General features: G+C 43.7%; 2 protein-coding genes across 7 annotated transcripts in view; one reads left to right on the top strand and one right to left on the bottom strand.

Annotated features, from left to right (window-relative positions):
* Window positions 1–2,953, bottom strand: part of SMAD4 (SMAD family member 4) — a 53,222-nt gene extending 50,269 nt beyond the window's left edge. The window contains exon 1 of one of the 3 annotated variants that reach the window (XR_009047928.1): window positions 2,494–2,953. The gene's annotated coding sequence lies outside the window, so the exon portion shown is untranslated. Of the gene's footprint in view, window positions 1–2,087; window positions 2,267–2,493 lie in introns of those variants that run through there. The other 2 variants (XM_057698321.1, XM_057698322.1) reach the window with 2 other exon arrangements.
* Window positions 2,954–2,977: 24 nt separating this feature from the next.
* LOC130830991 (ribosomal RNA small subunit methyltransferase NEP1-like) lies at window positions 2,978–12,977 on the top strand. Of its 4 annotated transcripts, XR_009047929.1 has the most exons (4): window positions 2,978–3,218; window positions 9,345–9,453; window positions 9,987–10,202; window positions 10,839–10,971. XR_009047929.1 is itself a non-coding variant. In XM_057698324.1 (2 exons), the coding sequence occupies exons 1-2, from the start codon at window positions 3,212–3,214 to the stop codon at window positions 11,555–11,557; spliced, it is 726 nt and encodes a 241-aa protein (XP_057554307.1). In that variant the 5' UTR covers window positions 2,987–3,211; the 3' UTR covers window positions 11,558–12,977. The 4 variants fall into 4 exon arrangements, 2 of the variants coding, with proteins under 2 accessions (XP_057554307.1, XP_057554306.1); XR_009047930.1 differs by lacking the exon at window positions 9,345–9,453 and having other exon boundaries at window positions 2,983–3,218; XM_057698324.1 differs by lacking the exons at window positions 9,345–9,453; window positions 9,987–10,202 and having other exon boundaries at window positions 2,987–3,218; window positions 10,839–12,977.
* The last annotated feature ends 1,592 nt before the right edge of the window (window positions 12,978–14,569 follow it).

The following is a 14,569-nucleotide window of genomic DNA, read 5'->3' as shown; positions in this document are numbered from 1 at the left end:
AATTAAAAAATGAGAAAAAAAAAAAAAAAAGCCATAAGCTGCAAGGGGACACAACAGAACTGAAATAAGTAAAGTTTAAATATAAGAAAAATAATGTATGTTCTCACCAAAATAGACAAAATTTTAGATGAAACTAAATATGCATTTTAAATGTAATGAGTGAGTCAGATCCTGTAGGGTTAACTGCCCTACTAGAGGCCTCAGCAATTCACAGCTCAATTAGAACAGGGTCTAATGATGTTAATATAACACGGGCTCAATCAGAAAAAACAGCTTCCAAGCCAGAGAGCTGGAGTGTGACCGGACAGCATAAATTAGTTTAATACTTGCACTTTAATTGGGGGGGTGAGGGGGCGGGACCTGAAGGGGAATGCAGAAAAATGAATTCACAGACAAATGGTGAAAGAGCTCAACTAAAATGTAGCTTAAGAAAGTGAAGCATAGGTTTTTGGAAATAAGATTTACTGCTTCCTAGTATAAGCAGAATTGCTTCGAGCAGCAAAGCCATGGGAAAAGGTCAATGATGCATATAAAAGTTATACCGAAAAAGTTCAAAGTGACTTTCTCAGCACAAGTTTTCATTAACTCTGAAACCAATTTGCAGTTTCTTCTAAGTTCAAGATATACAATGAAGGAACTTAGCTAAGAAGTTTCTACCTAGGCACTCCCACTTCAAAAATAAAAAAACTAAGATGCAATACCTCTTTAAAGCAACCTCACCCAAAAACCTGGAAAGCAAAGAAAAAGTCAATTCTATTAATAGACTCACAAAATGTTATATCAGTTTCCTCTAGAAAGGTTTTTAGTTTTAATTTCAACTTAAACTGACATAATTCATCACCACCCTTAGACCTAAAGATACTTCAAATTTTAAAGGCTTGGCCTACCTGCATTACATTTATACTGTAACAAACCCACTCAGAAAGCAAAATCATAACATTATGAAAGAAACACTAATTAAAAAATCATATTTTATATGTGTATAAAAACAGATGATTGAACTTGGTGTACCCCCCCAAAATAATAAATAAATAAAATTTTTTAAAAATCATATTTTAAGATGTTAATTATATCAATCATTTACAACTTCAAATGTCACGTACCAACCATATTAGAACTTTCCAAAAGAGAAAATAAATCCTTAGCACAAAAAGAAAAGTTGCACTTTAGAACTCCCCATGCTGAATTTCACCTGAAATAAATTTAGTCTAAGTACAACTTAGCAAAGACAATTTATGAAAACTGCAATTAAAATTATTCAAATGCAATGTTCTAAATCTAATTACTTTGTAAAAGTATACATTTCTCTATTTTCTATTAGGACTAAATAGTTTCTTCCACACAAAAAAGTACTGAACCTACTTTTTAAACACCCGAATAATCAAACTACTACTGGGACTAAAAGGATGCTAATTCTTGCAAAAGTCAAAGGTTAAAAATGAGCCAAGACAAACTGCTTTTAGAATATCAATTCAGACTAAATAAAAAGATTCCCCATTATCTTATATTTATTATTTCTAAATAACTGGCAGTTTCACCTTAAACTACAGTCCAAAAACTAAAGGCATTAAGAAACTAAATTCAAAATACACTGTTTAGAAATAGGCAAATATGTATATTTTTAATTTTACTAGGATTTTCGGGGTGGGGAATAACTATCAATTTTCAATAGCGTTGTTTTTTTTTTACACCTATTACCCCCCCTCCAAAAAAAACCTTCCAAATTAACAAAACACACCCATTTCTCTGAAAATCTTTTAAAATCTAGCTTAAGAAATCATAACAGCAGTTTGGGGCATGTGATGGAGCCACCGCCCTACACACCCTACACCAATTTCACGGTCAGTACTTGTAGTCCTAGCAGTAAGATAAACTATGCCTTTTACTTTTCATTAGGAGTGCGGGGGGCGGGTGTCAGCTGCGAAGAATGCTTCCTGCATACAGCCATCACCCACAATACTCGAAAAGTAAGTCAACAGACCAAAGCCAGAAACATAAAATGGAATGACACAACCAGGAAGAGAAAATAAGGGACAAAGAGAAAACAACAACCTGCCTGAGAAAAGAAATTAAGACAAACCACGTACAACTTTCATTTAGACCGAAGGCAACAGACTCCAGCCGACCCGACACGCTCGGCCAGGAGGGACAGCGAAACTACTCAGAACAACAAAGAGCAGCGGCGGCCGCGGCAGGAGTCCCAGTCCGAGTTCAACTTGATTCCGCGACAAACTGCGAGGGGAGCTCGGGGCCGGAGGACCGACCCCGGCGCGCGAGGGACGCGAGGCACGCGGCTCGCTCCGACCCGCGCTGGGGCCGCCGGCCCGACCCGGCCCGGCCCGTGAGGCGGCCGCGCAGGTTCTCCGGGCCGGCCCGCCGGCCTCCCGCGCGCTCCCCGGCGCCCCGCCGCCGGGAGCCCGCCTCGGGGCGGGGAAGCCGCGGGCGGGGTGCGCGGGCCCGGCCGGGAGAAGGGGAGGGGACATGGCGCGTTACCTGGGCTTGGGCGACGGCGAGGGGCGTCCGCTCTCCCGCCGCGGCTCGTCCGCGGGGGCGCCGGGCCCGTCGCTCCCCCGGCGGCCCGGAGCGCTCCTCGGCCCCCGCCCCGAGGCGTCCAGGCCAAGCCGCCCCTCCTCGGCGCCGCGCCGCTGCCCGCGCAGGCCGGGCCGCCTCGAGCTCCCGGGCCGCCCCGCGGCAGGGGGGCCCCTCTCGCGGGGCGCCCGGCTCCCCTCGCCCGCTCCCGCCCCCTGGGCGGCCGCGGAGCCGAGGGGAGGGCGGGAAGGGCCTCCAGAAGAGAGCGGGCGGGCACGAACGCGGGCTCCGCCACCCGAGCCGCTCCGTTACCGCAGCGGCGACGACGACCAGGGCCGTGTTGTTGCTGCCAACTTGTCGAGAGGACACTGAGCATGCGCGCGCGGAGACCACATCCGGGTAATTTCAGGGTTTGGCCCTTTTTCCCCCGCAGCTTTCCTTTCTCTTGGCTGCCCCCGCCTCCCGCCGGAGTGACGGGAGGGTCGCTCTGCGCAGGCGCCCGCGGGGCGGCGCAGTCGGCGCGGAGCCCCGAGTCCCGCCCGGCCTGGTCTGTGGCCCTGGCCGAGTGCGCTACCCGCAGAGGTCGGGGGAAAGGCTGCTTGGAGGCGGTGGTCATCAGACAAATGCGTGTCCCTTTGCCAAAAAGTACCCAAGCAGCGCGGGAGAGCTCGGCGTATAGTGGATGTCCCGTAAGTTTATAAATAGCACTCAAGCGGGCCTTGTTTTTGAGGATCAGCGTTGGCACAAAAATTAGACTTTAACAGCTTGCTCTGGGGAGAAGGTAGTTGTAGCGGTTTAGTACTTTGGAAGGAAACTAGGAGGACCGCACCTTCCCTTTCCGCCAGCCCTGGGTCACTAGATCCAAAGGTGTTTAAACTCTCGAGACTCCTTAGGTTGAAAAGATGCGCAATCATGGAATCACAGATTTGAGAGTCTGGACAAGTGTTAGGAAAAGTGAGTGGTTCCTGTTGGAAGAGATTTAGTCAAAACCTCGGAGCTGGAAGGGACTTACAAGGTCCTACAACACACCTGTTAACTAGGTTACCTGCTGGGTAGAGAAAGGCATAAAAACTCTGCTCTTGACTATATACTTCTTTTATTTGAAAATTTTACAGAATAAATACATTTATTTGAAATTTTTAAAGTTTCAGAAAACATATATGAATTATATATATTTTTTTCACTAAACAGGAAATATTTATGTTGGGGGTCCCACCAAGACTAACTACTATCAGAAGGTTCTAAAGTCATTTCTTAAGTCTTGTTACCCAGAAACTGGCTATTCCCCCATCTATGTTTTACACCCAGTACCCTAATCCCGTGCTGTCCTCTCTTTCACAGCCTGGGCTCTTTCCTCTTCTGCCCCAACAGCCTCTAAAACTGCCCTCTTCAAACTGGTGTTCCTTGGGGTTTATGAAGACTTTCCAAGACTAGTTTTAAGGCAGTTCATTTCCAGATGCCTCACTGCCATGTGTACTGTAGTCTAAAATGGCTCAGCTTGGGACTTCCCTGGTGGTCCAATGGTTAAGGCTCCGCTTCCAATGCAGGGGGCACAGGTTCGATCCCTGGTGGGGGAACTAAGATCCCACATGCTGCATGCAGGCAAAGATTTAAAAAAAAAAAAAAAAAAAGGATTTACACAGCTTGAGAAAGCATCTGAAGACACAGCATCCCCTTTCAAAACTGTTCTACTCCCACCATACAAACCAAAGTAAAAGCTCTCACCCATTACTAAGGAGCCATTGATCCAAGATGTAAAAAAACCTCCAGGACAATTCAGAGGAACAAGTCAGAAATTGGTGTCTGTGCTGAGAATGTGAATGACTCAAAACAAATGGATTATAAGTTATCTTGCAAGTCAGGTAGTTTTGAGTTGTTATTAACAAAATTGAAGGAAAAGCTAACTACGTGATTTGATAATAGATCAACATGTGGCTCTTGGCTGTATACCTCAGACAGAGTTAAAAGAATTGAGTAACATTGCTATATCTAAACTTCTTCCATTCCTGTCTCTAGTAATGATCTATGCACGTGCATCTTGTCACCTTTGCCAAACTCTGTAGGCCAGAAGCAAATCACAAGTCCCATCCCCGTTCAGGGGAAGGAGGCCACATGGGACATGAACACCTGGAAGCAGGATCATATGGGGCCACATTAGAGTCTGTCTGTTTATGCAAAGGACAGTTCCTATACGCTCAGCCTCCTCAGAATTTCCTCAGGTTCCCTTCACCTCCTTGTGTAAGGGAAACCTGACTTTCCCCTGGGGCACTGCTTCCCCTCCCCCTCTCACGTAGCAGGTCCTGTATTTTCAACCCTGCACCTCATAGTCTGGGCCTGGAGGTGAGGTAGACCTCCTGCTTGCTCCTCCACAGTTGCTTCCAGGCCATCCCTCTCTCTCCTCCCTATTAACCTGCAGCTGTAAATCTTGTCGTCCACAGATGTAGAGAACGGACTTGAGGACACAGGAGGGGAAGGGGAGGCTGGGACGTAATCAGAGAGTAGCATTGACATATATGCATTGACATATATATACTACCAAGTGTAAAATAGATAGCTAGTGGGAAGCTGCTGCATAGCACAGGGAGATCAGCTCGGTACTTTGTGATGACCTAGAGGGGTGGGATAGGGAGGGTGGGAGGGACGCTCAAGACAGAGGGGATATGGGGATATATGTATACATACAGCTGATTCACTTTGTCGTACAGCAGAAAATGGCGCAGCAGTGTAAAGCAATTATACTCCAATAAAGATGTATAAAAAATAAAATATAAAATAAAATAAGGTGCAATAAGGAAAAAAAATCTTGTCATGCAGTATCCTCATCATTGCTCTCATTCCCCTTCATTTTTTCATCTTATGGTCTTGTTGTCACTCCAATACCATTTCAGTCTTAATCCTAGGTTGTAATATGTACTTTGACTATCATCCCCATTCCCTGACCTCTCAGTTCCTTGACTTCTCCTCCAAGGATCTTGTCCTACTCCAACTCAGCCACTTATTCCCTTGGCATAATCACAGCAGCCTCATCAAACTCAATAACTTCATCACAATTTCAAACACCTCACGCTCTGAACACCACCTCCTATTTCCATTTTTCCCTATAGTACTCGAACTCCAACAATTCTGCAACCCACTTATCCTCTCTCCCATCCTTACCCAGCTTAACCTCCTGGCCAGTCATTACAATCACTCCCTTGGATACACTCTTAAACCCCTTCTCTCTTTCCCCTTTGCTGTGCTTATTGGACAAAACTACTGTCCTGATTCAAGCCAGCTCTCCATCTACTCCACGTCAGCCCCTGTGTATCTGAATGTGGCTAAAGAAAAACACAATCACACTGACTAGTTTCACTTTAATTTCATCACCATGAACTTCAAGTGGGTCCTTAGTGCTGCCCAGGAATCCTACTTCCCGCCTCCATTCTTCTGGATGTCATACCTCTCTGTCCTCTAATCTGTACCTCCTTCCCTCTCATCTTCATTTTTTTTTTTTAATTTATTGGCTGCATTGGGTCTTCGTTGCTGCGTGTGGGCTTTCTCTAGTTGCGGTGAGCAGGGGCTACTCTTCTTTGCAGTGTGTGGACTTCTCACTGCGGTGGCCTCCCCTGTTGTGGAGCACAGGCTCTAGGCACGCGGGCTTCAGCAGCTGTGGCTCTTGGGCTCTAGATTGCAGACGCAGTAGTTGTGGCGCATGGGCCCAGTTGCTCCACGGCACGTGGGATCTTCCCGGACCAGGGCTCGAACCTGTGTCCCCTGCATTGGCAGGAAGACTCCTAACCACTGCACCACCAGCAAAGTCCCTCATCCTCATTTTTGATTCATAACCTTGCTTCCTATTCCACTGAGAAAGTTGAAGCAATGAGATGAAAAGTTCCACAGAATCTTGCCATCTCATCTACCCACACCCACATACCAGTATCTGTAACCTCTTCTCCACCTTCCCTTCCATTACGTAGGTGAATTTTCCGTGCTCCTAGCTAAAACCAGTCCCTCTCCTAAGGCAATAGACCCCAATATTGCCTCGCTTAATCAAGATTATCACCATCACTCCATCAATTATCCCCCCTCCCCTATCTTACCAGTGTTTCCCTCTCTACTGGGTGATTCCCATAAGCTTTTATAAGCAGCTGTTATTTCTCCAGTCCTACGAAATCATCTCTTTGACCCACTTCCACTGGCAGTAACTGCCCCATTTCTCTGCTTCCTTTGCAGCAAAACTCCTAAAAGAGTTTTCTGTGCTGTCTCTAGTTCTCCCATTCTAGAGCAACAGAACACATACCATATGATACAATTAATATAAAGTTGAAAAACATGCCAAATATGATGTATATGTTAAGACGACATACATATGTAATAGAATCATAACAACACACATGAGATTACATATGTGGCATATTTTAGGTCTTCAGCTGAGAGGGTCTCCCACTCTCTTAAACCTACTTAATTCATACTTTCATCCTTATCACTTTATCAAAACTCTTCTTGCCAAGGTCAACAATGAACTTCACATTGCCTAAGTCCAATGACCTATTATTCTCAATTATCTTAAACTGACCTGCTTGTAACAACTGATACAGCTAACCACTTAATTCACCCTTTTTTTTTTTAACTGCACCCTCTTGGTTTTCCTCCTCATCACTTCATCAGATCCCTCATTCTCTGACTTCTTTCTTCTTTGTTGATTTCATCTCTTCTCCCAGACCTCGTAATGGCCCAGGGCTCATTCTTTGGATTTCTTCTCTTTTCTATCTCTACTCACATTTTATTGGTGATCTAATCAAGTCTCCTGACTTTCAGTACCATCTAAGATATATGATGTCATCATATATGATGACTACTCCCAAATTTGTATCTTCAGCTCAGACCTCTCATCCAAACTCCAGATTATGCTACCCAGCAGCCTACTACACATCTTCTCCCTCAAATCTCTTCAGCCCAACAACTTCCCTATCTCAGCTGATGACAAGTCCATCCTTCAAGTTGCTCAGACCAGAAGCTCTGGAGTCGTGCTGGACTTTCCTCTTTCCACAGTCAGATTATATCCCTCACCACCTCCACTGCTGCCCCTGGTCTGTTCCACCATCATCTCATGCTTGGGTTAGTCTTCTAAAAGCTCTCTTTCATGCTTGCCCCTGAGAGTCTATTCTCAACATAACGGCCAGAGGGATCCTCCTAAAATAGAAGTCAGATCATGTCATTCCTCTGCTTAATACCCTGCAATGGCTCCTCATTTCACTCAAGAGTAAAAGTCTATATCCTTAAAATAGTCTCCAGGGTCCTATGAGATCAGCATCACCACACTTCTGATCATTACCTCTCTAATCTCATCTCCTGTTACTCCTCTCCTGGATGACTGCTGTAGCCTTACTGACCTTCTAGCTGACCCCAGAGGACACCAGCTAGGTTCCCAAGGTAGGACCTTTGCATTAGCTGTTCCCTCCTTTTGGCACACATTTCCCCAGATATCTGCGTTGCTAACTCCCTCACTTTAGTCAAATGTCATCTTCTCAATGAGGCCCACCCTGACCTTTTTAAAATCACAAGGAAAAACATAAATGAATAAATAAAAATAAAATAAAATCACAAGCTATTCTGAACCCTCACTCTACACCCCGAATCCTCCTTACCCTGTTTCCCATAGCTTGTATCTTCCAACATACGGTCTCATTTACTTCTGTGTTATGCTTACTGCTTAGTGTCTGTTGTCTGCCCCTAGAATGTAAGCTCCACTAGAGCAGGGATTTATCTGTGGTGTTTACTAAGTTATCCCAAGTGCCTAGAGTTCCTGTTGACATATAGGAGGTGCTCAATAAATATTTGTTGAATGAATGGACAAGGTGTTTCATGCTTCTATCCATCCAAGTGGAAACCAGAAATAGAGTTGACTCTGAAACATATTTTAGTCCAGCAAGAATATTCTACACTTTAATAGTTGATCAAAATTCATAATATGTAATTTAGATAAATTAGATATTCAAAGCTGAACCAAAGAATAACAAAATTTTATTGGCAATACAATAGAGATAAATGTTTTAAACTTAGAGACTCAATTTTTTTTTTAATTTTTATAGGGAAATACAATAGGCAAATCAATAAAAGACTTTCCAGCCTAAAATATGACATTAAAATGTTCAGGGGCAAGTGGAATGGAAATACAAGATAAAGAGGAAAAGAATGATGTTAAATTTCTTTTAAAGAAATGCTTGTTCCTGTATTTTTTAAGTGGATGATAGATGCATCATGATATTTAGATTCCCTTGGATACACTTAAAGAATGATGTAACAATCTTATTTGTAAATGCCAGTACCTATAATATGCCAGAAACGACAAACTTTGCCATTATTTAAACTTAAGATGAAACATTTTACATATGACCTTTAAAAGTACAAGAAGAAACATAGTTTGTCAAATTTCTTTGAGGAGGTAAGCAAGAAATTTTGAAGACCACAGCCCCAAAGGAGCTAAGCTACCACCTTTCCTGAGACCTCCCTGGGTGAAACGTCTCAGTTTCCAGATCCATCTCTGTCCTAGGCAGGCGAAAGCTTGAAAGCTTCCTTTCCCTTTTGTTTTCCTTGATGGCTTCACCTCCTATAAATTGCAGCTTCCCAGGGTGTGGAGAATACAGAGCTTTAACCTTTTCATCCCAGAGGTGGAGACAGAGAGCTCTCACCTCCTGTACTGCCCACCTAGGAAGGAACAGAATAATATACAGAGTTCTTGTGGAAATGACCTAGCAATGAACAGCCCCAAGTAAGAGTTAGCACACTGACATTTTAGAGTTAACCTAATTTTTTTTCTTTTTTTTTTTTTACAGTTATCCAAGTTGCCTTTGAAGATCACTTAACATTGATAAATCTGAACAAGTGTTTCTCACATTCCTAAAAGCACTATAGTAAACTCTGTCATCTCCTTTGGCTTAAAGTGTAAGAAGTTATGCTTCAGGGTGACTGATGTGCATTTGACGATCAAGTGATTTGTTCTTTTAGCTTTAGAGACAGCCAGCGCCAGATTTGATTAGGAAGAGAGAAAATGGGTGGAGCCAAGGCTCCATTTCCTTCCTCCCTCCTTCCCTCCCTCTCTCTCTCTCTTCCTTTCTTTCTTTCTCTTTTTCTCTCTCTCTTTTTCTTTCTTTCTTTCTCTCCCTCCTTCTCTCCCTTCTTTCGTCTCTTTCCCTCTTTCTTTTTTTCTCTCCTTACTAAACCACTGTTATAGCCAAATCTAGCAAGGGCCACAAGGGCAGCTGTGGACAGATTCCCTAGGGGGGAAAGGGGTGGAGGCAGGAAGGAAGGAATTAGGTGGGAGGGGAAGGGAAATCACGGCCCACCTTTGTCTGGTGGCAGTCATCTAAGTATTAACAGGCTGGGAGGCAGCAGAAAGTGAGGGACGGGAGCGATATGACCCCTCTTTTTCAGCCCTAACCATTCATGCAATGAAGGTTTTATTCAATATCTTCCAGGTACCAAGCTCTAAGGGATTCTGGGATAAATCTTCTATAGCACATGCCCTTGAGTAGCTCCCAGTCAAGTGGGGGAAGAGTGACGTGTTAGCAGACAATTCTGGTGATGTGGGGATGGAATATTTGAGAGTAAAAGGAAAAAGCAACCCAATCTTGCCTAAGGGAGTTCAGAAGGCTTCACAAGACAATGACATCTGAGCTAGATCATGAGATAAGGTAGGAGTTCGCCAGTAGAAAGGGATTGAGTGGGAAATTTCAAGGCAGAGAAAACAGTCTAGAGATATGGAAGTGGTTGGTGTGTTTGTGAATGATTTAAAATAACTTCAATATGTAGCCAAAAAAACACAATACACCACTTATAAGAGGTTATTTATTACAGCTTTTTTTGTCGTAACAGACTGTTGGAAATAACTCAAATGCTTACCAAAAGGAGGCTGGATAAGTAAATTATGGCACAGCCATACAAAGGAACACTATATTCCTTTGTATGCATGGAATTTTTAAGTAAAATTTTTATAGTAAGATTTTTTGCTGTATCTATATGGAAAGATCTCCAAAGTTTACTGCCAAATGACAAAGCAAGGTCCAGAACAATGTATGTATTATGCTATCTTTTCTGTTAAAAAGGAGGGAAAATAATGTGTATTTATGACAACTATGGTTGTATGGAGTGGAGTGGGAACTGAGCAGGTAAGAGATGGGTGGGAGGAAATTTTCCACTGTATAATTTCTTTTATTTTTGAACTATGTGATTGTATTCCCTATTCAAAAACATTAAAGTGAAACTTGATTAAAACTTGTAATTCAAAGTGTCTGGAATGTATGTTCTTCTTCTTCTTCTTCTCCTTTAAGACTCAGTGATCCTCAGTGAGCGGCGCGCCGCAGAGAAGGACGAGGACTGGGATGCCGTGGCGCCCAAGTGGCCCCGACGCGGGGCGGGGAGCAAGCTCGGAGGCCGTAGGCTCATTGTGGTGCCGGAAGGGGCCAGTCTGGAGACGGTCAAGATGGGGAAGACGTACGAGCTGCTCAACTGTGACAAGCACAAGTCTATGTTGTTGAGGAATGGACGGGACCCTGGGGAAGTGAGACCAGACCTAGCGCACCAGAGTTTGCTGATGCTGATGGACAGCCCTCTGAACCGGGCTGGCTTGCTACAGGTTTACATCCACACTCAGAAGAATGTGCTGATTGACGTGAACCCGCAGACTCGAATTCCCAGAACCTTTGACCGCTTTTGTGGCCTCATGGTTCAGCTCTTACACAAACTCAGCGTTCGAGCGGCTGATGGCCCCCAGAAGCTCTTGAAGGTGATTAAGAATCCTGTGTCAGGTCCCTTCCCAGTTGGGTGTATGAAAATTGGCACTTCTTTTTCTGTCCCGATCATCAGTGATGTGCGGGAGCTGGTGCCCAGCAGTGACCCTATTGTCTTTGTGGTAGGGGCCTTTGCCCACGGCCAGGTGGACGTGGAGTACACAGAAAAGATAGTGTCCATCAGCAGCTACCCCCTCTCTGCTGCCCTTACCTGTGCAAAACTCACCACAGCCTTTGAGGAAGTGTGGGGGGTTGTTTGACAGGAGAGCCTTGTCTTGACACAGAGACTGTGGACATTGCTTCCCTGCCCCTGTCCTCAGCGGACTGCTGCAAGACCCCCTGCCTGCAACGAGACTGGGGTTTGCGGGGGTGGGTGGGGGGTCCAGGCTGTACACCTGCTATTTGTTTATCTTATAAACGCTGTTCTCACCAAAAAAAAAAAAAAAAAAAGACTCAGTGATCCTCTAGGATCCTTGATGTTTGTCAGGGTTGAACGCCCTTTCTTTCTGCTCCCAGACTGGGCTGTGAGTTCCCTGAGGACAAAGGTTCTCTTCTCTCACTCTCTCTCCAGAGTGCTTAATACCGGGCCTTGCAGGAAATGTTAAGATGTTTGTTGAGTGAACGCACAGAGGAGAGAGGTGGGAGATGAGTCTGGGGAGGTAGATTTGGGGCCAGACTACGAAGGAAGACATTGACGAGTTGAACTCCAATGGAAGACAGATATGTTTGCGTTTTTTGTGTTTTTGTTTCTGTTTTTACAGTTTTATTAAAGTGTAATTTACATTCATAAAGTTTTTTAAGTAGAGAGATGAATTTGGGTAAAATGTAGATATCATGCAACCACCATCACAATCCAGTTTTAGGACACTTCCATCACTCCAAAATGTTCCCTTCTGCCCCTCTGCAGTCAGTCTTCACCTCCATACCCCAGACCCCAGGTAACCACTGACATGCCTCTTGTTTTGGTTTTTCTAGAATTTCATATAAATGAAATCTTACAGTGTGCAGTTTTTTGTATCTGGATTCTTTCACTCAGCATGTTGTTTTCGAGATCCAAAATGTTGTTGTGTGTATCAGTAGTTAGTTCCTTTTTACTGTTCAGTAGTATTATATTGTATGTATATGCAAATCCATAGAAACAGAAAGTAGAATAGTGGTTGTCTGTTGATGAGAGAGGGGAACCGGGAGACATAGGGTTTCTCTTTGGGGTGATGGACATGTTCTGGCATTAGATGGTGCTGATGGTTGTACAAAATTGTGACTATACTAAAAGACACTGAATTGTACACTTTAAAATAGTTAAAACTCATCAAAACGGAGAGTAGAGTGGTGGTTGATGGGGCTGGGGGCAGGAGAAGTGGGGAGATACTGGCCAAAGGATACAAATTTCTAATTATACGACAAATAAGTTCTAGGGAGCTAATATTATATATACTATTACTAACAATACTGTTTTATATACTTAAAAGTTGCCAAGAGAGTAGCTCTTAAGTGTTCTCACCACAAAAGAAAAGAAAATGTAATTATGTGAGGTGATAGATTTATTAACTAACCTTAAAATGGTAATCATTTTGTGATATATACATGTACCAAACCATCACATTGTACACTTGAAACTTAAATGATGTTATATATCAATTATATCTCAATAAATGTGCAGGAAAAATAAAATGGTTAAAATGGTGAATTTTCTTTTTTTTTTTTTTTTTTGGCCACGCCAAGCAGCTTGTGGCTTGTTGTTATTCCCCAACCAGGGACTGAACCCGGGCCCACAGCAGTGGAAGCACCGAGTCCTTACCACTGGACTGCCAGGGATTTCCCAAAATGGTGAATTTTATGTTGTATAAATAGGTGAGCATCACTAGCATGGTTACCAAGCAGATAGTCCTTGGAGGCAGACTGACTTGGTTCAGGTCCCTGTTTCACTCCTTACTAGCTATGAGATGTTGGACAAATTATTCCAAGTCTCAGTTTCTTCATCTGTGAAATGGGGGTAAAAAAGAGAGCCTTTGTCTCAGAGCTGTAGAGAGGACCTAATGAGACAATGCACATAAAGCACTTAGCATGGTACCAACAAGCTCCTAATCAGTGCCAGCTGCTTTTTAATCCACCCACATCTGCCATATCTCAAGTCTCAACCTACAGGTAGTTAAACTGAACCATCAAGAGGTTTAGAAAACTAGTCCCCACGTTGAGGGATATTCTATAAAAGAACTGATCTTTATTTTTCAAAAATGTCAATGTCATGACAGACTAAAGAACAGTTCTAGATTGAAGAAGACTCAATAGACATGACAATTAAATGCTATGTGTGATTCTGAATTGGGTGTGGGGAAAAATTGCTATAGAGGACATTATTGGGACAATTGATAAAATTGTAATATGGACAACAGATTAGATAATAGTATTGAATCAATGTTAGATTTCCTGATTTTGATTAACTGTAATGTGTCAGGCCAAGACTAGGGTGTAAGGTGTGGCAAGCAAGGCTCCTAGGGTACAGAATTTAAGGAAGCCCCCCGCAACCACCACCTCGGTCACTCATTCCCAGGCCTTGCCTCCCTCCCCCTGGGTCTGGCCCTGGAATTGTGATGATGTAAGAGAATGTCCTTGTTCTTAGGAAGTACACACTGAAGTATTAGGGGGAAAGGCATACCAATGTACGCAACTAATCCTCCAAGAGTGCAGAAATAATAATAATATTTATATGGGTAGAAAGAGGAAATATTAAAGCATATGTGGCAAAATCTTAACAACTGGTAAATAGGGATAAAGGGCATACAGAGTTGTTTGTACTAGTCTTGCAAGTTTTCTTAAGATTGAATTTTTTAAGTCGCGTGCGCATGTGATAAAGTTCCTTTAGCAGCAGAGCTGGAATTTGAACCCTCTGTAGCCTCCAGCCCTCCATGCATGGTGCTGTGTGGAGCTGCCCAGGGACCTTAATAGCTATAAGCTGAAGCCAGGGCCTAGGAGGGCCTCCTGACCAGGTGCCTCTGGAAGGAGGTGGCCCAGATGCCCTAGAGCTGTGTTTCTCTAACTTTTAACATGCACATAAATCACTTGGGGATCTTGTTGAAGTGCAGATTCTAATTCAGTGGATCCCAGGTGGGGCTGGAGTGTCTCCATTTCTAACAAGATGAGGCTGATACTGCTGGTCCCTGGGTCAGAATTCCAGCAAGGCCCTAGACTCTCGGGCCCATAACTCTAGGCCAGAACTCTGAAATGCAAATTTTATTGGGGAGGGAAATAATGGAAAAGAACATTTAGGATAC

This window comes from Hippopotamus amphibius, chromosome 11 (genome assembly GCF_030028045.1).
Source record: "Hippopotamus amphibius kiboko isolate mHipAmp2 chromosome 11, mHipAmp2.hap2, whole genome shotgun sequence".
NCBI classification, from domain to species: Eukaryota; Metazoa; Chordata; class Mammalia; order Artiodactyla; family Hippopotamidae; genus Hippopotamus; species Hippopotamus amphibius.
The sequence above is the reverse complement of the archived record's forward strand: the minus strand, read 5'-3'. Positions and strand labels throughout refer to the sequence as shown.